At 42.5% G+C, this 21946-nt stretch overlaps 1 protein-coding gene across 8 annotated transcripts in view; it reads left to right on the top strand.

Moving 5' to 3' along the window:
• The first annotated feature begins 600 nt into the window (after window positions 1–600).
• The window catches only part of LOC136657639 (sodium channel protein type 3 subunit alpha), a 68993-nt gene continuing 47647 nt past the window's right edge, over window positions 601–21946 (top strand). For 4 of the 8 annotated variants that reach the window (XM_066634672.1, XM_066634655.1, XM_066634626.1 and 1 more), the window contains exons 1-9: window positions 601–867; window positions 3456–3574; window positions 6147–6236; window positions 11303–11431; window positions 12131–12222; window positions 13099–13374; window positions 14292–14355; window positions 19091–19232; window positions 19933–20139. In XM_066634672.1, the coding sequence (XP_066490769.1) occupies window positions 601–867; window positions 3456–3574; window positions 6147–6236; window positions 11303–11431; window positions 12131–12222; window positions 13099–13374; window positions 14292–14355; window positions 19091–19232; window positions 19933–20139 (1386 nt within the window). Of the gene's footprint in view, window positions 868–3455; window positions 3580–6142; window positions 6237–11302; window positions 11432–11940; window positions 12033–12130; window positions 12223–13098; window positions 13375–13680; window positions 13709–14291; window positions 14356–19090; window positions 19233–19932; window positions 20143–21946 lie in introns of all 8 variants that reach the window. The other 4 variants (XM_066634676.1, XM_066634637.1, XM_066634663.1 and 1 more) reach the window with 3 other exon arrangements.

The raw sequence follows: 21946 nt of genomic DNA, 5'->3' as shown, positions 1-21946 counted from the left end.
TGTGCATCAGCCTATCTCCCCAACGAGTGGTGCAAAAGTGCTTTACAGCACTTTTGTGACACTCCCAGATCAGTGCAAGGGACTTGCGCCAGCCTAATTAAATTCTAGGATTGCACCCTAAGACTCCAGTTGTGGTCATTCAAAATGCCAACATGGTCATGGTCATGGTCAGCACCCATTAGATTGGGACTTGTTATATTTTGCTCACTTGTGAGGGTAGCAAAACCTGTAGGGACAGCAGGTCATCAGAGACATACAAATCTATTTAGTTTCTAGAACTCTGTGGGATTTATCTGTGAGTCAGTGGAATAGAAGTTTGATGCTTGGCATTGATACAGTAGCTCCTAGGCAAATTCTTTCCCTATTTCCTTAGCAGCTTGCTACTTGATAGGGCTTGAACTAAAGAAAAGGCAAGTTTATTGTTTTATGCAAAAAAAAGAAAAAAGAAAAGTTACATAGTTTTTGCATATTTTAACATGCTACATTTTCGTTTGCAAAAGTACACGATGGGGTACATTGACACTGAGTGTTTTCTTAACTTCTTTGCAGGTCATTCTTATGCAATAGGCTAAAAGTAATTTAAATGTGCAGGATGAAAAAATGGCACAGGCACTGCTGGTACCACCAGGACCTGACAGCTTCCGCTATTTTACTAGAGAATCTCTTGCAGCTATTGAGAAGCGCTGTGCAGAGGAGAAAGCCAAAAAGCCCAAACAAGATCATGCCGATGACGATGATGAAAACGGCCCAAAGCCAAACAGCGACTTGGAAGCTGGAAAAACACTTCCATTTATATATGGAGACATTCCTTCAGGAATGGTGTCTGAACCTCTGGAGGACCTCGACCCGTATTATAGCAATAAAAAAGTGAGTGTTCATTGAGATAGCATGGATGGTAGTGGTCTGTTAGCTTTTGTAAATATCTACCTAAATCTCTGGTGTCTTCTCACTGTGTTCTGATTTCAGTAAATTTTTTTTTTTCTGTTTACTCTTAAATTTCAACTACTGTAGTTCATATGCTGAAAAAACGACTTGCATCATCATTTTACCTACAGTGCATAAGCATTTCTGCTTTTTAATCATAGTTCACCATTTAGCTATCTATATTGTAATACCTTGGGATTTGGTGATGGTGGTGAAGCCTACAGCAGTGATTGCCTCAGCAACCTTATTGTGACAGAGGACAATCGGTCCTTATTGGAAAGGTTTCTGACTTCCTTTGGTAGAGCGGCCATTCTTAAGGGTTCCTGTTTGCCACTGACTAATCGGCTCTTGTTTTAAGAGCCTCTTACTGCCTTTGGCTCTAACTACTTGGAAGGGCAGGTTTGGCAGAAGGTCCTAGGAAAAGACAGAGATTGAGCAGGAGCCTTGGAAAGGAATCATCAGTGGCCTGGCAACTATAGCAGGCCAAGGGCTGTTGGGTGGATGGGTGGGAGATACTAGGATTTCAACATGGAGTGGTTTAAAAGAATGAGAAATCTAGAGCAGTGTTTCTCAGACTGTGGGTTGGGATATACTAGGTGGGTTGTATGCCAATTTCAGGTGGGTCCCCATTCATGTCAATGTATATATTATTTTTGATAGAGCAGTGGTTCTCAAATTTTTAGCATTGGCACCCACTTTTTAGAATGAGAATCTGTCAGGACCCACCAGAAGTGATGTCATGACCGGGAGTGATGTCATCAAGCAGGAACATTTTTAACAATCCTAGGCTGCAATCCTACCTGTTGAAAGTACAGATCTGTAACATTTCCCCAAATGCAGTCACGTACCATGGTAGCATCAAGTCTGATATACTAAAAATAAAATATGGAAATGAATGGGAACCCACCTGAAATTGGGTCACAACCCACAGTTTGAGAAACACTGTATTAGAGTTTGTGCTACCATAGTATATGACTGCATTTGGGGAAATGTTACAGATCTATATGTTTCACAGGCTTACTATGTATATGCTGATAACACGGATATAATCAATGGGGCTTACTCCCAGGTAAGTGTGAATAGTATTGCAGCCTTTGCAATGTTTGGGGAATTTTTTTAAAATAGATCAGCAACTGCTTAAGAGATTTCTTCTTTATTTTAAATATATTTTTAAACCTATACTTATTGAACACTTTTAGTTTACATAGGCTGCAATCCTATACACACTTTCCTAAAAATAAACCCTATTGAACACAATGGGACTTCTAAGTAGACATGCATAGGCTTGCACTGTTAATTGATTTGATTGTATGAGGGGATGTTGAAAAATTTCCTCTTTCTTGATGTTACTTCTGGCCATGACATCACTTCCAGGTTAATGATATCACTTACGGTGGATCCTGACAGATTGCCATTCTAAAAAGTAGGTCTCAGTGCAAAACAGTTTGAGAACTACTGGTTGAGGGAAGAGAGGTTAAGGAAAACTGAAGGTGAGAATAGGTGGAGAGACCAGGATCTTCACAGGTGAAATATATTTGTTTCCAGTAACTAGTTAACTTATTGGTTGTGGGCCTCTCACATTTCTACACGGATTTCTCTGAGACTGATAGAAGTTGGATAGGCAGATATCAGGTAGACTTCTATTAATGTCTTTTTTCCCCTATAAATACGGGAAGTGTGAGGCTCAGATTCACTGTTTATTTGCAAGACAAGGAGTAGTGCTTCAGCAGAGCAAGGAGCAGTTTCCAGGCAGAATTTCTGTGACAACCAGGTAGCTAGACTTTGAGGCAAGAGACAAGGACTTAGCCCAAAGAAGTGTTGCACCAGCAAGACCCAGTCAGCATCTGGGGCTGATATCTAATAGTCTCCACCATGATGTGTCAGTTCCTTTTGGCCTCTCTGGAATCCTGAGACATCAGGGTCCCATGCTTTGATTCAGTAGTTCTGGTGAGTCTTCCATGACTCCTGAATTGTCTTTGGAGTTGAAGAAACATGAACAATTGAACTAGTGCTGTTGAATTACTGGGGCCTGGATCAGTCACTGAATCAACTCTGCTCTATAGTTGTATGTTGCAAACTAACTCTCTGTGGTTGGAGCGCCAGTTGTGCTTTATATTGGTCATTTGATTCACCCTGCTCCAAGATTGTGGGTCTTCGTATTTCTGCTCAAATCCACCTTAGGAAAATTTGCGAGAACATCATGATCTCGTCATGAGAATAGTTAAGATAGTTATGCATTCTCGTCATGAGAATGCATTGGTCATGCTGACTTTTGTAAACTGTGTTGGATGAGATGTTCTTGGTTCACGGTGATGGCAACAGTGGTGATTCCAAATGCCCTTGCCATGAATGATAATTCCCATCACTTTAAATGGGCCATAGGTTTGAATCCAGTTTCTAAATATACACTTCTATAAACAACTAGAGCCTTCCTCTTCCATTGAACTTAACAGAGCAACAAAATGAGGAAGTAATTGTTTGCATGGTATGCATAATGACATTTTTCTCTGTGCATTCTTTTTGTTTTCCAGACCTTCGTAGTATTGAACAAAGGAAAAGCAATTTTCCGATTCAGTGCCACATCTGCCTTGTACATTTTAACTCCTTTCAATCCTCTCAGAAAAATTGCTATTAAAATTTTGGTACATTCATATCCTTTTCATGTAACCGATTTTTTCACATGTCAGAAATGAAATCTTGAAATGTGTTCTAAGTCATTTTGAAAAATGATTGCCGTATTTTCAGTGTCCCTTGTTGGTAGTTGGAAGCATCAGCATTTGTATAGTATCTGTCTAAATTAAGAAATGCCTACTGATTAAACTGTGAGTGACTGTCCTAGTCAAAGGGTTTTGTTCACAGGGTGCATTCAGAGCTCATGCAAGGTATATGCATACAAGTATTCCTAAAACAGAATATACACGTTGACTTTCAAAATCAACTTCTTGCAACATATCCGGGGGAGGGGGGAGTGAATGTGTGTAGAGGAGAAACCTACATGCATTCACTTGAATGTTGGTAAGGCATCAACACACATACTGTACTATTACCATGCATTCCCCAAATAAATACAGCCAACAACAGGTATGGGATTAAAATGGCCACTTTATTGAATTACAACAAGATAGCAACAAGGCAACAACAGGGTAAACAATACCCATCTCCAGTGCGGGGTTCTAAGTGGGGGAAACGGCCCTAGCTGTCTACGCCCCCCAATCTCGTAGGGCGTCCACCTGACTCCATTGTAGCTCAGTGTTATTAAGCCTGCCTTTCACCGTCGCCCGAAGAGGGTAAGTCAGCCGAACTGCTATGCCTTCAGGTCACCCCTGCAAGGCCCCAAAGTTCAGACAAGGGGCTAGCCAGCCTGCCTCCCCAAGCCGGTCAAGCATCTTGGGAGTGGTTCTGGTTCACCCCTGTCCTTGCTGACGTAGATTGGACACCGAGAAGGTCTTCTGTCTACCCACCCCACACTTCTACCACCAGTGACCAGGGCATTAAAGAGGTATATTGCAAACCCAAACGTGCTCCATAGCCAGTCTGAGGTAGGCAAAAACAAACACCATCATGGGGCCAATCAGTTGATGATTAAAAAATTCCTACCCGGTCCTCCGGAGAGCGACCAGCTAATCCCAGACTGGCTGCAGGGCAGGCGGGTAGCACTAGCCCAATTGTCCCGCCCCCTAAGGCCAGCCAGCCAATCAGCTAGCAGCAAAGCCCTGCTGCCGGCTGATAGGTGGTGCAGGCATGGCAATCTTTGCTAGCGTGCCACAGAGGCTCCTTTCTGTGCATTTGCCCCATAATTGCGAATCCTGCTTTCTAGGGTTTCCAATCATGTGAAGAGAGCACTATGCATTGCTGTGTATACATTGACTCCACACAGAAATGCAAGTGACCATGCCTGCATTAGGAACAGGGCCAACTGATGAATAATGCAGTAATTGCTAATTTGATATTTTAAAATTAACTTATGCCCCCATTTTGAGCTAGTTCACATGGCCAGAATCTCTTTTGCTTATGAGCTATCCTCTGCTGCACACATTTGCAAGCATAACACAGGTCTACAAAAAAATTACCCTCTTTTTTAGTTCTCAAGGATGTTTGTATGAATTTAGAATATTTTTGGGATGTTGAGTCCAAAAATGACATCGGCTTGACCTGATTGGCTCTCATTTTAAGGGTATGGAACAGCACCCTTATGCCAATTCAAGCAACTTGCGAGTAAGCTATGGTGTCAACTCCTTCATGAGAACGCTGCTTGAATCAGCATATATGGTGACTATGTTATACCCCCAAAACTAGAGCCAATCGGGTAAAACTGATGCCATTTTTGGATTCTGCACCCCAAGTAAACTCAAGAATAGGTCTAACTTTTTAGATAGTAAAATTGTATGTAGGCCTGTGTAATCAAATTGATCAATATATCTGCAGTGACCTGGAAGCAACTTCTGCAATTTCAGTTGCTTCACTTGTTGTACCAACAAAACTCTTGTTGCAATAAATCTGATTTCAAAATTGCAACAAATCTTCATTGGTTTGCTGCAACAGACTTTAACATGACTATTTTTTCCTGGAATTTTATATGGGATTACCGAGTTACAGCTCAATCCTAACTTACCTGGAGCAGGCAGGCCTGCGCTGCATCCAAGGCAGGACTGGGGCTGAAAGCAGATCAACCCAGGGCAAGGGAAGTCGCTTCCCCTTACCCAGGGTAAAGCGGCAGTAGCCCCAGAGGGGTTACTTGGATCTGCGCCTCCTCAAGAGGTAGCACTAATCTGAGCAGCCTGGGACTGCCCCGGGCCATGTGGGAACGGAGTTAGGAGCCAGCATAACCTCTGGATCCTGGCCCTGTCTCTTACTCTTCAGCCGTCTGCCCCTGGGAACACCCACCATCTGCCGTCTCCTGCCCTGAAACGCCTCCCCCTTGACTCTTCCCCACCCTCCCCACACATACCTCCTGACCCTGGGTTGGCCAAGCTTGGCCAACGCAACTCACCCTCTCCCTGGAGCCTGTGGGAAGCACTTCCCAACAAGTGGGAAGCATTTTTATGTCACTCCTGAGCCGGCGCAAGGGACTTCCGCTGGCCCAAGGGCATGTTAGAATTGCACCCTTAGATGCATGTGAGTTCAGTGATTATTGAAAATATTATTTTAGTGGGTTCTGCCTTTGACTTTGTTTTATAGTATAGTATTTGATTTAATGCCAACATTCCTTGACTTCGCTTTACATTATTCAGCATGCTTATTATGTGCACTATTTTGACCAACTGTGTATTTATGACCATGAGTAACCCTCCAGACTGGACAAAGAATGTAGAGTAAGTCAATTTTCTTTTAAAAAAGGTGTGATCTCACATTTTGATCTGATATTATTTCCGTTATCATTATTATTAACAGTATTTATATACGGTTTTTCAACAAAAAGTTCACAAAGCGGTTTACAGAGAAAATCAAATATCTTTTGAATTTTGATTTGCTGTGTCAGTAAGTTAATCTCACTGTGATTTTTAGGATTTTCCATCCCTTTTTTCTCACCTCTCCACCACCAGGTGGCCCAGGTGACCACCAGGCAGCAGAAAGCAAGTCCTGCTTTGGAGTTGACCCAGCATGAACTCGCACTGGGCTAGCTCTGGTGCAGGGCCTATGGTAAAGGTCATCCCAATGCAATATATTTATGCCCAATTGAGGCAGGTCAAATGTGCCTTTGCTTCACTTCACATGTCACAACTTCTGAGGGGTGCAACAAGACCAAGAAGACTGCTCAGTGGGGAACATGGCAGAAAGAAGGATAGTGTCACAAAACGCACACATTCCACACACCAAAGCCTTTGACTTTTCTGTGTGCATTGGAAACACAAGCACCACAATCATCCAGGGCACATCTGTTCTGCTTATTGGGAGTGCACGTGCCAGTGTGTGTGATGGTTTGCCCTTCTCAAGATGGCAACTCCAGTCCCCTTCATTTTCAAACCCTGCAATAGCAAGTCCAGGACTAGAATCTTTTGATTCTGTCCTCACAAGTACAAGTGGATCCCCCTGAAGGGGGAGTCATTTTCCAAAAAAACTGAGACCATTTTTGTTATAAATGACCTCACTGACCTTGACTGGGGCTAACAGAAACATGACACGCCTATGGTTGGTCCCACACATGAGGCCACAGCAAACTAATCAGAGAGGAAGACCACCCTCAAAACCTTGAGGTGGGTGGTAGGAAAAATGGTACCCCCCCCCCCAAAAAATGCCACAGTTTATTTTTTATTTTTAAAAAACAAAGTTTCCAGGGAAAGCCCATCTTCCAAGATACTGCAGTCCAGACATTTACATAAATAAAAAAACCTAAAATTTCTCATTGAACAAATATCGTTCACTAGAATGCACTGGCATTGCTGTGGGGTGTGGGGGGTGCGGGCCGCACTAGGTGATGCGCCGGGGGTGACACGCCCTGGGGAGGACATGCTAACTTCACAGCTTTCAGAGCTACCCCAACGTGCTATACACCGTTGGATGCAGAATGTCCAGCGGAGTGCAGTGCAAAAATCAGAATTAAAATAGCTCCTTTTGTTCAAAAGTTATGGCCAAAATACCGGAAAGAAAAATGCATGGAGCCCTATGGAAAATGAAAGTGAGCCATATCGCATGTTTACTCGTGAGTAGGCATACTTGCCATAGTTGGTCGGAAAGGGCAGGCTGAGAGGAATCCAACAACACCACAATGGTCCCAATCCAATGAATGCCGGCCAAAAAAACACAAGAAGGAGTTCCCACCCTTCCTCCCAGCTGCATCTATTGAGCCTGAAACGAAGCAGTTGCGCTCTCAAATAAATCTTGCAAATCTCTGCAAACCCCCACGGCAAGTGGGCTTGAGGGCTGATGTGTGCGCTCAGAAGCCTCCCCTCACCTTCAGTCTTTGTTTGAAGGTACAATGACAGATGTGTTAAAGCACTAAGGAAGAGGCTGGATTGACACAAGATATGGAAATAAGAGTAGGTGAAAGAGAGAAAGGAAACTTGACCAGAAAGGAAGTAATGTGAATGGGTATAAGAACTGATTTTGTATGTTTGGATTGCTGTGTATGTGATTTTTTTTCCCCCACAAGGAGCTAAATGCATTGTTAGAGGGGAACCAATTGGTTTGTCATGGAAGATTTGGGGCGTTTGTTTTTCTCAAAGATGTCCCTGCTTCCCTCCCATGAGTTAGAATTCGTGTTTCCACATTCACAAGTGCTACAGGAAGTAGGAGGGGGGCATTCTCAATCTCTTCAATTTTGTCCAGAATACTGACCACTGTCTTCCTTATTTATAATCGTACTGCCAGACAAAGTAACCAGAAATGGCACCTGTTACATGTAGCACTATTCATACCAGCATCATAAGCACCATGGATTATGCTGTTTACTTAGCTACGCAGGCACAGAAAATGAATCACATTATTATTAAGAATATTTATATTCTACTTCAACCAAAAATTAACAGAGAAAATCAAATACTGATGTTGATAGAAATAAATATTCCAGTAGGGCTTGGGGAAAACTGTTATTACCAGTGATGTATTCAAGTCTTCTACTCCATCTCAAGTCAAGTTGCTGCCTTCAAGTCTCAAGTCCTTGCAAGATACTGTCAAGTCTCAGGTCTTGAGTCTCAAACAAATCTGGAAGTCAACTTTAACGTAAAAAAGGAAGTGGTAGTAGGGTGCGTGTGTGTGCATGTGTGAGTTTTGATAACTAGAAAATCAAGAAGATGTGCACAAACTTAGGTTTAAATAAAATATTATCTTAGGTTAGTTCAACAAGGCTTTTATTTTTTTTAGACAAAGCTGTGTTGTTAATTAAATTTATCAAGATTGCATTTTAGAGCCCTGGACAATGTGTTATGTTTCTGAACCAAGGCCAGCAAGTCGGTTGCTAAAAATATATAAATCTCAAGCCCAAGCTGAGTCCAAATTGAGTCATTGAAGTGACTTGAGTCCATCAGCTCAAGTCTACATCACTAGTTATTACCTGAGATGGGGGTCCGTGAAATCCCCTGTGAAGTAGCTGGAATGTCTAGCTGTTCAACCAGATGAACTGCATACAACAACAGTATGACAGTACTTTCCTTGAAACATTGATGTTTCATGGGTGAAAAGTGATTTATTTGGATCAGCAACAACAAATGCCATTGCTGCAGGAGAAATGTAAAAAGAATTAGATGCACTTTTGATGACTATCCAAGTTCTGTTGGCTCCGAATATCAATGGATTTGTTGCTGTTACTCCAGATGAGATAAACAGCATACAGTGTTCTGTAGAATGGCTACAAGTTGCATGTAATGAAAAAGATCATGAAGCTCTAGAGATAACTGATGCCCAGCTACCTTGTTGAAACTCATATAAAAACTAGTGGCATCAGCTTTTGGACTCTTATGAAACTTAACATAAGGAAGACAAATTCAAAGACCGTACTTATGAAACTGCCTTCTAAAGTCTTTGACGCTAAAGGAGGCTCATAAATTGTTCATAGGTTAGTGTTGATTGCCAAGCCTAGTCTAAGGTGCTACTAGCAATTCTGAACTTGGCATAATTCCATGCACACACTTCACAGCTAAATGTGGCCTTCTCATGGCAACAAAATTATGTACATGTGTCACAACACATGTGGATGTCAACCTCTGATGGTGTGGCATTGTTGCAAAACCTCAATAAGCCTCAATTCATGCACGTGAAGGGGTTGCCAACTGTTTCCTTGACCAATTATAGTCCTGCTAGGATTGCTATGATGAAATACAAGCTCTATTTTAGGTATAACATTCCAATGTCAATGAAATGTTTTACTAATACCAAACGCCTTGCAGGCAGTGAGTCAGTTGCATACTGCATCACAGACAGCAGGAGCATAAGAATGACTCGCTGAAAATTTAGCTGTCAAACATGCAGCCCTGAGCAGAATTAATAGCATACTTGACACACAAGATCACTGACAAATGTGGAAAACAGCAACAGCATGTAAGTTTATAACATGGGTAACAACAGTTGCTCATTGTCAGCTGGACCATGAAGGGAGTGCACACTTAATGAAGGGACACCACATTTAAATGACTCTGCATACAGTTGATGCAACCTTGATATGCAACCTCGGCCCACTTGGACTGATACAGCTGTGAAGACGGATGAAAACACTATGAAGACTTTTGCTGACCTTTGACTGGAATAAACACCATTAGATGCAACAAATACTGTGTTGCGATAACTACATTTTGTTTAGAAGCTGTTCAGCTCTACAAAAACTAATGTTGGAGATGAAGATGTCAGATGGTCTGTGTTCCGGAAGAAAATTGCTGAGTCAACGAAGATACCGTCAACACGGTTGACTTTTTGACTCTTTGTACAACAGGTACGCAGCCAATGTATGTGGAAAAAATGATATAATTGTGAATCAAAATTTTCCATCTCCAGAGGCAGGTTATGGATGAGAAGATACAAAAACAACAGTTTTTCACCCTAGAAGACGATAAGCCACCAGCTTCACAGGTTGTTCCAGGGTTAGAGCAGAATTTATGTAGGAAGACCAGACATTGAAATTTTACAGCTGCTGTTGTAGAAGATTTGTACGCACTCGTGTTCAACTGTATGAGAGTGGGTAAGAATGACAGAAGTGCGAGGCTAGATGGTGGAGGAACCATGGACATCAGATGATGACAGTTAATGGGGTTGATATGTATCTGTGTGCATGCTTTCTCGATGGGAGTTAGATCCATGAAAAGTGTATGCTATCACTCATGTGTCTAGTGTTGTTTTCTTTTGTAGCGTGTAACAACACCTTATGGATGAACATGTTTGTTCATAATTTGGATGTATTAAATGGTAATTACTTGAGTATGTATTGACAGACTAAGGATGCAGTCCTATCCTGCACTGGAACAGGCAAGCCAGGAGGCTTGCACTGTATCTAGCACAGGATAGTGGCCAGAAGCAGCTCAGCCAAAGGTAAGGAAAAACATTTCCCCTTACCTCCAGGTAAGGGCTGCTGGTCCCTATGGGTCTCCTCTGACTTGCGCCACCCCTTGAGGGGTGACAACCCAGCAGCCCTTACCCAGCCCTTACCCAGCAATTCTTTTCAACAATTGGCAAGTGACACCATGCTGCTGGTGGGGGGGGGGGGGGCTCACATTCCCCAATGAACCTACCAATAAATGACCCTCCCTCAAACTCCTGCAGCACACCGGTGGACTATTCACAGCCAACCGGTTGAAAATAGCTTCTCTAACCACTACACCTCACTATCTCTCAATTACATTGTATATGAGATTATCTAATATTTCAAAAACAATGTGTTGAACCTGTGTAGAAGAATGTTGCTGAGCACCTAACAGCACCTATTCTAATTTTTATTTTGTTTGTATGCTTTTAGATACACATTCACTGGAATTTATACCTTTGAATCGCTTATAAAAATTCTTGCAAGGGGCTTCTGTTTAGAAGGTTTCACTTTTCTTCGAGACCCATGGAACTGGCTCGACTTCAGTGTCATTTTGATGGCGTAAGTGGTTTAACTCTTTTTAAAAATCTTATAAGGGCATGAAATTAGTGTCAATGGCTGGGATACCAGCAGGCATGCATTAACTAAAAGCAAATTCTGCTAGCAGTCAAATAGACTTCCTACATTTTATCTGTTTTCAGTTGACTGAAAAAAATACTCTTCAAAAGTGTATATGATAGTTCACTTTCATTCACTTTATAGGGATTGTTTTTTATTATTTATTTACTTATACACTTTTTAGGGATGCTAATTTCATGTCCTGTGCTAGAATAGAATTGTATCATTGGACTTCATGCCACTGTATTAAATTATACTCACCACAGCTTTTCAAATATAAAATGTGGGTTTCACTTCAATGAAACTTAAATGTAGATAACAATTAATACGTGTAAACTTATGTGAAGTGAAGTACTGTGAAAGGTAAAATTACCAAAGTGGTCTTGTTGAAAGACCCCAAGTAATTATTAAGCTCTGCCTCAATTCTGAATAACTGTGATTTAATTCTACAGGTATGTAACAGAATTTGTAAACCTAGGCAATGTTTCAGCTCTTCGAACTTTCAGAGTATTGAGAGCTTTGAAAACTATTTCTGTAATCCCAGGTAAGAAGTAAGTGGTGTAAGGTGTTAGGTCCCTTATACCTCCCAACTGTTCCTTTTTATCCTGTCATTGTGTTTGTGTGTGAACTCCCCTATTACAGATATGTGACAGAGTTTGTGGACCTGGGCAATGTCTCAGCGTTGAGAACATTCAGAGTTCTCCGGGCATTGAAAACTATATCAGTCATTCCAGGTGAGAGCTAGGTTAAACACGGAGGCTGACTTTTTAGTTCCATTGAAGCTGAGTTCACTTTTTTCAGGCCTAAGCCTCTTTAATCACTGCTCATGTTACTGAAAGGAAGGAATTGAAAGATCCCTTGTCTTTTCAAATGTAACATTTATTTTAGTTTGCAAAATCAGCCTTTGAGTTTAACAGACGATTGCATGAGACATCTAAGATTTCACAGCCTATGCATTATATTTTGTTTGGGGGACTGCTTTTTTCTCTTCTTTTGCATTAAAAGGAGACAGATTTTTCTTTCCATACTGAAAAGCTAAGGCGTTATGGCTTTTGTCCTGATGTATATTTTAGCATTTGTTGTTTCGGCTCAACTTTTTGAATTTTAAGTTTTAAAAGCTATTTTTTTCAGCAAATTTATTTAAATAGAGGGAAAGAAGGACATTGCTTGGGAGCATATTAATGAATGTCCAAATGAAAATGACCTGGAATCTTTAATTATTATTTTTTTTTTCTTTTCTATTTCCTCTCTGTTTTGGGTGCTGTATTTTTCATGGAGTATGACTGATGGAAAATACAGTTCAAAGAGAAGGAAAAGAATAATATAAAGAGGAAATTTGTCCTAGATGCTGTTGTTACCTAGCAAGCATTCCATAACTGATAAAACTCCTGTTTTGCAATAAAATATGTACATTTAGTGAAATGTACCCTGCACATTCATGAACAGATGGTTTTTGCTCTTCATGCATTCTCACAAGTGCTAGTGCTGTTCATGAGGCTTTACTGTTTTTACAATCAAAAGATTGTTTGCTGTTTCTGCATGGCAACTTAAATATGTTAGCAGGCTACATGAAATGTGTTAATATGTCTCTGGATTCCTTTTTGTTGCAGGCCTGAAGACCATTGTGGGAGCTCTAATTCAGTCAGTAAAGAAACTCTCAGATGTCATGATCCTGACGGTGTTTTGTCTGAGTGTATTTGCTCTAATAGGGTTGCAGCTGTTCATGGGCAACTTGAGGCACAAATGTCTGTTGTGGCCACCAGACAATTCTACTTTTGAAATAATAAATTTTACTTCCTACTTCAATAGCACAATGGGAGAAAATGGTACTCTTGTTAACACTACAGTGAGCACATTTGACTGGGAGGAGTACATTGAGGATGAAAGTAAGAATGAATGACTACGCAAAATGCTTTTCCGTGTGCCCTGTATATCCTGATGTATAGACAATGAAAATAAACCTAATTGTTAACATTGAGATGTGATATTTATCCTAGTAATGAGATCAGTTAAAACTTTTGGATTAGATCAAGGGTCTCCAAACATTTTGACCAGAGGGCCGCATCAAATATCTGGCATGGTGTTGAGGGCCGGAAAAAAATTTAAATACAAAATTTATTGTATTAGATGAGTGAATAAATGAATGAATGGGCTCATTCCTTCAAACTCTCTGGCCCTTAGAACACCCTCCAGATGCAACCAGAGCACAGTTCCAGTCATGTTTGGCCAAGTGGGCCAGAGACTTTCAGGGGACAAGAGGCTGGCCGCAGGCCGGATAGAGGCTTGCCGCGGGTTGCATCTGGCCCCTGGGCCGGGGTTTGGAGACCCATGGATTAGATTTTAAAAAATTGTACAATTAGTCATGCGTAGGCTTTATAATTTTTTTTCCAACTTATAAGAACCATGTGCGGAAAAGGTCTTCAGAGGAAGCATTTCCCCTTCTGTCAGAGAAGGGGGAATGCATCTTTAGATGTCAACTTATGCATGTATCTTTAAAATAAAGGAAGCATACAGTTTTTCTTTCATAACTGTTTTTTTCCTGAACAGATTTATGTAAATTTAATCGACATTACTAATCAACTATGATTTCTGTAATTGGGTGAAAACTCTAATTTATGTATTACTCTCAATTAATAATTACCTCCAATCCCTGAGAGTGAGAGCCATCCTTATCTATGTGCACTTTTTTCATATGCCTGTGTGATTTTTGGTGGTGGTTTCTATGTTGTCATATATAGATTTGTGTTTTAACATTGGCAGTAATGGTCAAATATTTATTCTTTACTTTTTTCCTTCAAATTAGGTCATTTTTATGTTTTGGAAGGACAAAGAGATGCTCTGCTTTGTGGTAACAGCTCAGATGCTGGGTAAGAATGGTTAACAATCCTTTACGGGTGCAATAAAACTATAGAATGATAAACCCCCTATCCAGAGCTCCATGTGCACTTCAGTTTTCTCACAGAATTTCAGTGTGAGTGGGTGTGTACCTGACCTCAAGTACACACCCACATGTGCACATGCATACCAGCACACACATTTACACACTATGCATGTGTTTTGGGACAGTGGGGCTTGGTATTTTTTGGGGCATTCCCATATTTTCACAGCTACTAGATTAGAAATAATGTAAAGTAAATAGATATCTGTCAGATTATACAGGGTTGTTGTTAATGGTATTGCAGCAATATATTGCACTTTCATCTGGTCAGTGACCAGAGCACGGATGAAAGTAAGAAATGGATGGGATACTCCTCGGCGGGAGGGGGGTCGTGGGCTTCTTGTAGTGGGGGATTCGATTATTAGAAACATAGAGAGGGGGGTTTGTGACGGATGTGAGGACCGCATGGTGACTTGCCTGCCTGGTGCGAAGGTTGCGGACATCACTTCTCGTCTAGACAGGCTGGTAGACAGTGCTGGGGGAGAGGTAGCGGCTGTGGTGCATGTCGGCACCAACGACGTGGGCAAGTGTAGCTGGGAGGTCCTGGAGGCCAAATTTAGGCTTTTAGGCAGGAAGCTGAAAGCCAGGACCTCAAAGGTAGCGTTCTCTGAAGTGCTACCTGTTCCACGCACAGGGCCAGCTAGGCAGGCAGAGATCAGGGGTCTCAATGCGTGGATGAGACGGTGGTGTAGGGAGGAGGGGTTTAGATTCGTTAGGCACTGGGGAACGTTTTGGGACAAGCGGGGCCTGTACAAGAGGGACGGGCTCCATTTGAACCAGAATGGAACCAGACTGCTGGCGCATAACATTAAAAAGGTGGCAGAGCAGCTTTTAAACTGATCCCTGGGGGAAGGCCGACAGGAGCCGAGGGGCATCCGGTTCGGGATGGGGAGGTTAGAGAACAACAAGACAAAGGTAGGGTAGGAGAAGAAATTGGGAAAGGTAGGGTGATGGGATGTGATAGACGGTTTGGCACAATGAGAGGATGCGGGGACAAAGGAGCGAATAAGCAGCCCATCCTGGGGCATTCCGTGTATAAATGCTTTTATGCGAATGCCCGAAGTCTACGAGCAAAGGTGGGAGAACTGGAATGTCTGGTGACAAGGGAAAATATTGACATAGTGGGCATAACGGAAACCTGGTGGAATGCGGAGAATCAGTGGGATACCGCAATCCCGGGCTATAAACTCTACAGGAGGGACAGGCAGGGGCGTGTTGGAGGTGGGGTGGCCCTTTATGTTAAGGAAGGGATAGAATCCAGCAAAGTAGAGATTGAAGGTGGGTCCGACTCCACCGTAGAATCTCTGTGGGTTAAATTACCAGGCTTGTGCAGTGATGTAATACTGGGGGCGTGCTATCGTCCTCCAGACCAGAAATCTGATGGGGACCTTGAAATGAGGAAACAGATCAGGGAGGTGACAAGGAAGGACAGGGTTGTAATCATGGGGGACTTCAATTATCCTCATATTGACTGGGTCAATTTGTGTTCTGGTCACGATAAGGAAACCGGATTTCTTGACGTGCTAAATGACTGTGGCTTGGATCAGCTAGTCACGGAGCCCACCAGAGGACAGGTGACTCTGGATTTAATTTTGTGCGGTACGCAGGACCTGGTTAGAGATGTAAACGTTACTGAGCCATTGGGGAACAGTGATCATGCTGCGATCCGTTTTGACGTGCACGTTGGGGGAAGAATACCAGGCAAATCTCTCACAAAAACCCTTGACTTCCGACGGGCGGACTTCCCTCAAATGAGGAGGCTGGTTAGAAGGAGGTTGAAAGGGAGGGTAAAAAGAGTCCAGTCTCTCCAGAGTGCATGGAGGCTGCTTAAAACAACAGTAATAGAGGCCCAGCAGAGGTGTATACCGCAAAGAAAGAAGGGTTCCACTAAATCCAGGAGGGTGCCCGCATGGCTAACCAGCCAAGTTAGAGAGGCTGTGAAGGGCAAGGAAGCTTCCTTCCGTAAATGGAAGTCTTGCCCTAATGAAGAGAATAAAAAGGAACATAAACTGTGGCAAAAGAAATGTAAGAAGGTGATAGGGGAGGCCAAGCGAGACTATGAGGAACGCATGGCCAGCAACATTAAGGGGAATAATAAAAGCTTCTTCAAATATGTTAGAAGCAGGAAACCCGCCAGAGAAGCGGTTGGCCCTCTGGATGGTGAGGGAGGGAAAGGGGAGATAAAAGGAGACTTAGAGATGGCAGAGAAATTAAATGAGTTCTTTGCATCTGTCTTCACGGCAGAAGACCTCGGGCAGATACCGCTGCCCGAACGGCCCCTCCTGACCGAGGAGTTAAGTCAGATAGAGGTTAAAAGAGAAGATGTTTCAGACCTCATTGATAAATTAAAGATCAATAAGTCACCGGGCCCTGATGGCATACACCCAAGGGTTATTAAGGAATTGAAGAATGAAGTTGCAGATCTCTTGACTAAGGTATGCAACTTGTCCCTCAAAACGGCCATGGTGCCAGAAGATTGGAGGATAGCAAATGTCACGCCTATTTTTAAAAAGGGAAAGAGGGGGGACCCGGGAAACTATAGGCCGGTCAGCCTAACATCCATACCGGGTAAGATGGTGGAATGCCTCATCAAAGATAGGATCTCAAAACACATAGATGAACAGGCCTTGCTGAGGGAGAGTCAGCATGGCTTCTGTAAGGGTAAGTCTTGCCTCACAAACCTTATAGAATTCTTTGAAAAAGTCAACAGGCATGTGGATGCGGGAGAACCCGTGGACATTATATATCTGGACTTTCAGAAGGCGTTTGACACGGTCCCTCACCAAAGGCTACTGAAAAAACTCCACAGTCAGGGAATTAGAGGACAGGTCCTCTCGTGGATTGAGAACTGGTTGGAGGCCAGGAAGCAGAGAGTGGGTGTCAATGGGCAATTTTCACAATGGAGAGAGGTGAAAAGCGGTGTGCCCCAAGGATCTGTCCTGGGACCGGTGCTTTTCAACCTCTTCATAAATGACCTGGAGACAGGGTTGAGCAGTGAAGTGGCTAAGTTTGCAGACGACACCAAACTTTTCCGAGTGGTAAAGACCAGAAGTGATTGTGAGGAGCTCCAGAAGGATCTCTCCAGACTGGCAGAATGGGCAGCAAAATGGCAGATGCGCTTCAATGTCAGTAAGTGTAAAGTCATGCACATTGGGGCAAAAAATCAAAACTTTAGATATAGGCTGATGGGTTCTGAGCTGTCTGTGACAGATCAGGAGAGAGATCTTGGGGTGGTGGTGGACAGGTCGATGAAAGTGTCGACCCAATGTGCGGCGGCAGTGAAGAAGGCCAATTCTATGCTTGGGATCATTAGGAAGGGTATTGAGAACAAAACAGCTAGTATTATAATGCCGTTGTACAAATCGATGGTAAGGCCACACCTGGAGTATTGTGTCCAGTTCTGGTCGCCGCATCTCAAAAAAGACATAGTGGAAATGGAAAAGGTGCAAAAGAGAGCGACTAAGCTGATTACGGGGCTGGGGCACCTTCCTTATGAGGAAAGGCTACGGCGTTTGGGCCTCTTCAGCCTAGAAAAGAGACGCTTGAGGGGGGACATGATTGAGACATACAAAATTATGCAGGGGATGGACAGAGTGGATAGGGAGATGCTCTTTACACTCTCACATAATACCAGAACCAGGGGACATCCACTAAAATTGAGTGTTGGGCGGGTTAGGACAGACAAAAGAAAATATTTCTTTACTCAGCGCGTGGTCGGTCTGTGGAACTCCTTGCCACAGGATGTGGTGCTGGCGTCTAGCCTAGACGCCTTTAAAAGTGGATTGGATGAGTTTCTGGAGGAAAAATCCATTATGGGGTACAAGCCATGATGTGTATGCGCAACCTCCTGATTTTAGGAATGGGTTAAGTCAGAATGCCAGATGTAGGGGAGAGCACCAGGATGAGGTCTCTTGTTATCTGGTGTGCTCCCTGGGGCATTTGGTGGGCCGCTGTGAGATACAGGAAGCTGGACTAGATGGGCCTATGGCCTGATCCAGTGGGGCTGTTCTTATGTTCTTATGTTCTTATGATGAATGTCAAAGTATAACCTTATTTAGCTTGCAAATTAATTTTGATCAGTGAAAAACATACATAACTAACTATGGGTGCAATTCTAACCCCTTATGTGCTTTCCAGCACTGGCATAGCGGTGCCAGTGGGACATGTGCAGCTTTCTGCAGTTGGGTGTCATTCACGGAGGCCTTCTCAAAGGAAGGGAATGTTTGTTCCCTTACCTCAGAGCTGCATTGCCCTTATGTCAGTGCTGGAAAGCACTGACATAAGGGCTTAGGATTGTGCCCTATATAACACATGCAAATGCATGTGAAACCTAAATAAACAGAAATAAAAGTAAAATAAACATATGAGCATCAATGAATGTTGTGGAAGATTGGATGTAATTGGAATGAAAGAGGAAAGATGACACTTTTACACGTTCAAGACAAATTAAGGACTATAACAACAAAAAGTTTTAGAAAGCCCACTGCTAGCAAGTGGCTGCAAAATGTCCTTTGACCTATAACTCCAGTCTCATACTTACATTCGTGGACTGATACAAAGTAATTGCTTTGGAGGAAGAAGAGTCAAGAATAAAAATGTAACTCTGAAAACATTCTAAGTGAAAAAAAGTGAAATCATGTTTAATATTCTTTACTTCATCATAGACAATGTCCAGAAGGATATACGTGTGTGAAAGCTGGCAGAAACCCCAACTATGGTTACACAAGCTTTGATACCTTCAGCTGGGCCTTCTTGTCACTCTTCCGTCTAATGACTCAGGATTACTGGGAAAATCTTTACCAATTGGTGAGAATCTGATCTGAGCAAATTTCATATGTGTGATAGTGAAACAGAGATGTTCTTTCTGCAGCAAGAAATTTTGTCTAGGAACAAGGCAGAAATTTCAAAAATGCTATGAATAGTTGATTTAATGAACAGGAAAAAATAAACAGATCTTTTTTGTTCATTGCATTTCTATCCCAACTTTCCTCCAAGATGCTCAGGGTAGCATTCATGATTCTGGTACTCTCTTTCTGTCCTCACAACAACCCTGTAAGGTTGGTTAGACTGAGAGAATGTGACCAGTCCAAATCTCCATGTAAGCAGGGATTTGAACCCGGTTCTAAGTCTAACACTGTAAATACTGTACTCCTCTGGCACTTATTGAAAATGCCTGACATGTTTTGAGTGTAAAACCTCTTCTTCTATAACAAATATATAGTATATTTCTTGTGAATTTAAAAAAATACTTATAAAGTAGTTGAGATGATTTTTTTTTCTGGTTGGGGTGTTTGTGTATGTAGGTTTTCAGGGTAACTCCAAGGACTAATGTATTAACTCAAAACCTGCTAGGAATGTCCTGATATTTTCTATTCCTTCAATCGTTGACATTATTATCAATGCATATTTGTGTTACTACACTTTGAAGAGGATGAATAGTCAAAGTAGTATTTTCTGATAATGAGTAAAAACCCAAATGGATAAAATCTGATTGTTTCCCCTCCAGACATTACGAGCTGCTGGCAAAACGTACATGATCTTTTTCGTACTGGTGATTTTCCTGGGCTCTTTCTACCTGATCAACTTGATCTTGGCTGTTGTTGCCATGGCCTATGAAGAACAGAATCAAGCCACCATGGAAGAAGCTGAGCAGAAGGAAGCAGAGTTTCAGCAGATGCTGGAGCAGCTGAAAAAACAACAAGAAGAAGCACAGGTAGCTTTATTCTGAAACGTGTACATTTGAGTCTGATAATGTGAACTGGCACACGTCATACCTTCTCATGTTTTATCCCAGTGTGCTCTTGTCAGTGAAGGACAAAAATGTTGGAGCCTCCCCGAAGCTATAACACAGGGGTGGGCAAACTTTCAACTTTAGGGTTCCTGAACCTTTAACAATTGTGTAGGAGAGAGAATTTCAGCAGGTGCAGCATCTGTGAGATGACAAGCAGCACCTGCTGAGATTCCTTCTTCTGTTCAATTGTTAAAGGTTCAGGTTCCCTAAAGTTGAAAGTTTGCCCACCCCTGCTATAACAAAACAGTGGTTCGAATACTCTTGGAAGGGTTATAACTGCTGCTGCTAAATATTTATTTAGTGCAAAGTGAATAGTAGGCTTTGGGGTTTTATCTCCACATAAATCTTTTTATGGCTAGGGGCTGTATCTCCATAGTAGAACAGCTGCTTTGCATGCAGAAGCTCCCAGGTTCAATCCCTGCAGTCTCCAGGTAGGGCTGGGAAAAGACTGAAACCCTGGCGAATCACTGCTGGTCAGAGCAGACAATCTTGACTTAAATGGTTGAAGGGTCTGACTCAATAAAAAGCAGTTTCTCACAGATGACAAGTTGCACCTGCTGAAATCCTCTCTCCTACACAATTGTTAAAGGTCCAGGATCCCTAAAGTTGAATGTTTGCCCTGTGTTCAGTGTGTTCAGAGGAGGGGGGCAAAGCACTAAGTTTTGCAAGGTGCCTCATTGCACCCTGTAAGCTACCACTCTCCCTTGCCATTGGAGCCATTCCTAGTGGTAAGAGCAATATGGAGCATCTCCTTCACATTGTTAGGAATGGCTTCGACTGCAAGGGGGAGGGCAGCCTATAGAATGTGATGAGGTACCTTGCAAAATTTAGTGCTTCCCTCCCCCGGAACGCCACTGCCAGTGTTGAACACTCAGCTTACCTCCATTTCCTTTGCTCTCTTAATTACTGGCTCAGTCTGACTGAGGCACTGCCAATTCATCTCCTGGGTGACTTGAGGATTCCACTGGTTCAAGGCAATTGGCCAAGTGTAAGTGGGGTCTGTATAGTTTGGTTGGAGCAGAGCTACCTGTCTTCTCTACTTTTTCAATTAATCTATCAAGGGCTCCAAGGATCCTCCATTGAAAATTCTGCATCCCTGCACTCAACTGTCCTATATGCGCTCTCCTAACATTTTACATTGTTGCATGTACCCTGTAGTATGTTTTGAAGCCCACCAGAGAAGAAACCTTCAAAGAACTTATGACCAATTGGCCCCCCTCAAAATTTACATCAGTAACACCTAAATAGTAGGCTCACATTGGCTAGGACAGTGGTTCTCAAACTGTGGATCCAGGACCTACCAATGGTTAGTGATTCAATTTTTGGTGGTTCCTGAAATGAGCGGGGCAGATTAGGCTATTTGCATCAAAGGTTAAAGAAGCTGTTATGGGGGAGAGGGGAAACACTGCCACTCAATCACCATTATAGCCTCACCCCTTGGCATTTAGAGGCCACTAGGGCCTCTAAAAAGTTTAAGAACCACTGGGCTGGGATATTGCAGGAACTGTAATGATACAGAAAGTCAATATAGGACACTAATAGTTCTAGGAAACTGTGCTTTGTGGAAACATTATAGCAGTGGTTCTCACACATTTAGCACCGGGACCCACTTTTTAGAATGAGAACCTGTCAGGACACACTGGAAGTGATGTCATGACCAGAAGTGACATCATGAAGCAGGACCACTTTTCACAATCCTAGGCTGCAATCCTATTCACATTTACCCAGG

Source organism: Tiliqua scincoides, chromosome 1, assembly GCF_035046505.1.
Source record: "Tiliqua scincoides isolate rTilSci1 chromosome 1, rTilSci1.hap2, whole genome shotgun sequence".
NCBI lineage: Eukaryota > Metazoa > Chordata > Lepidosauria > Squamata > Scincidae > Tiliqua > Tiliqua scincoides.
This window is presented reverse-complemented; position numbering and strand designations above follow the sequence as displayed.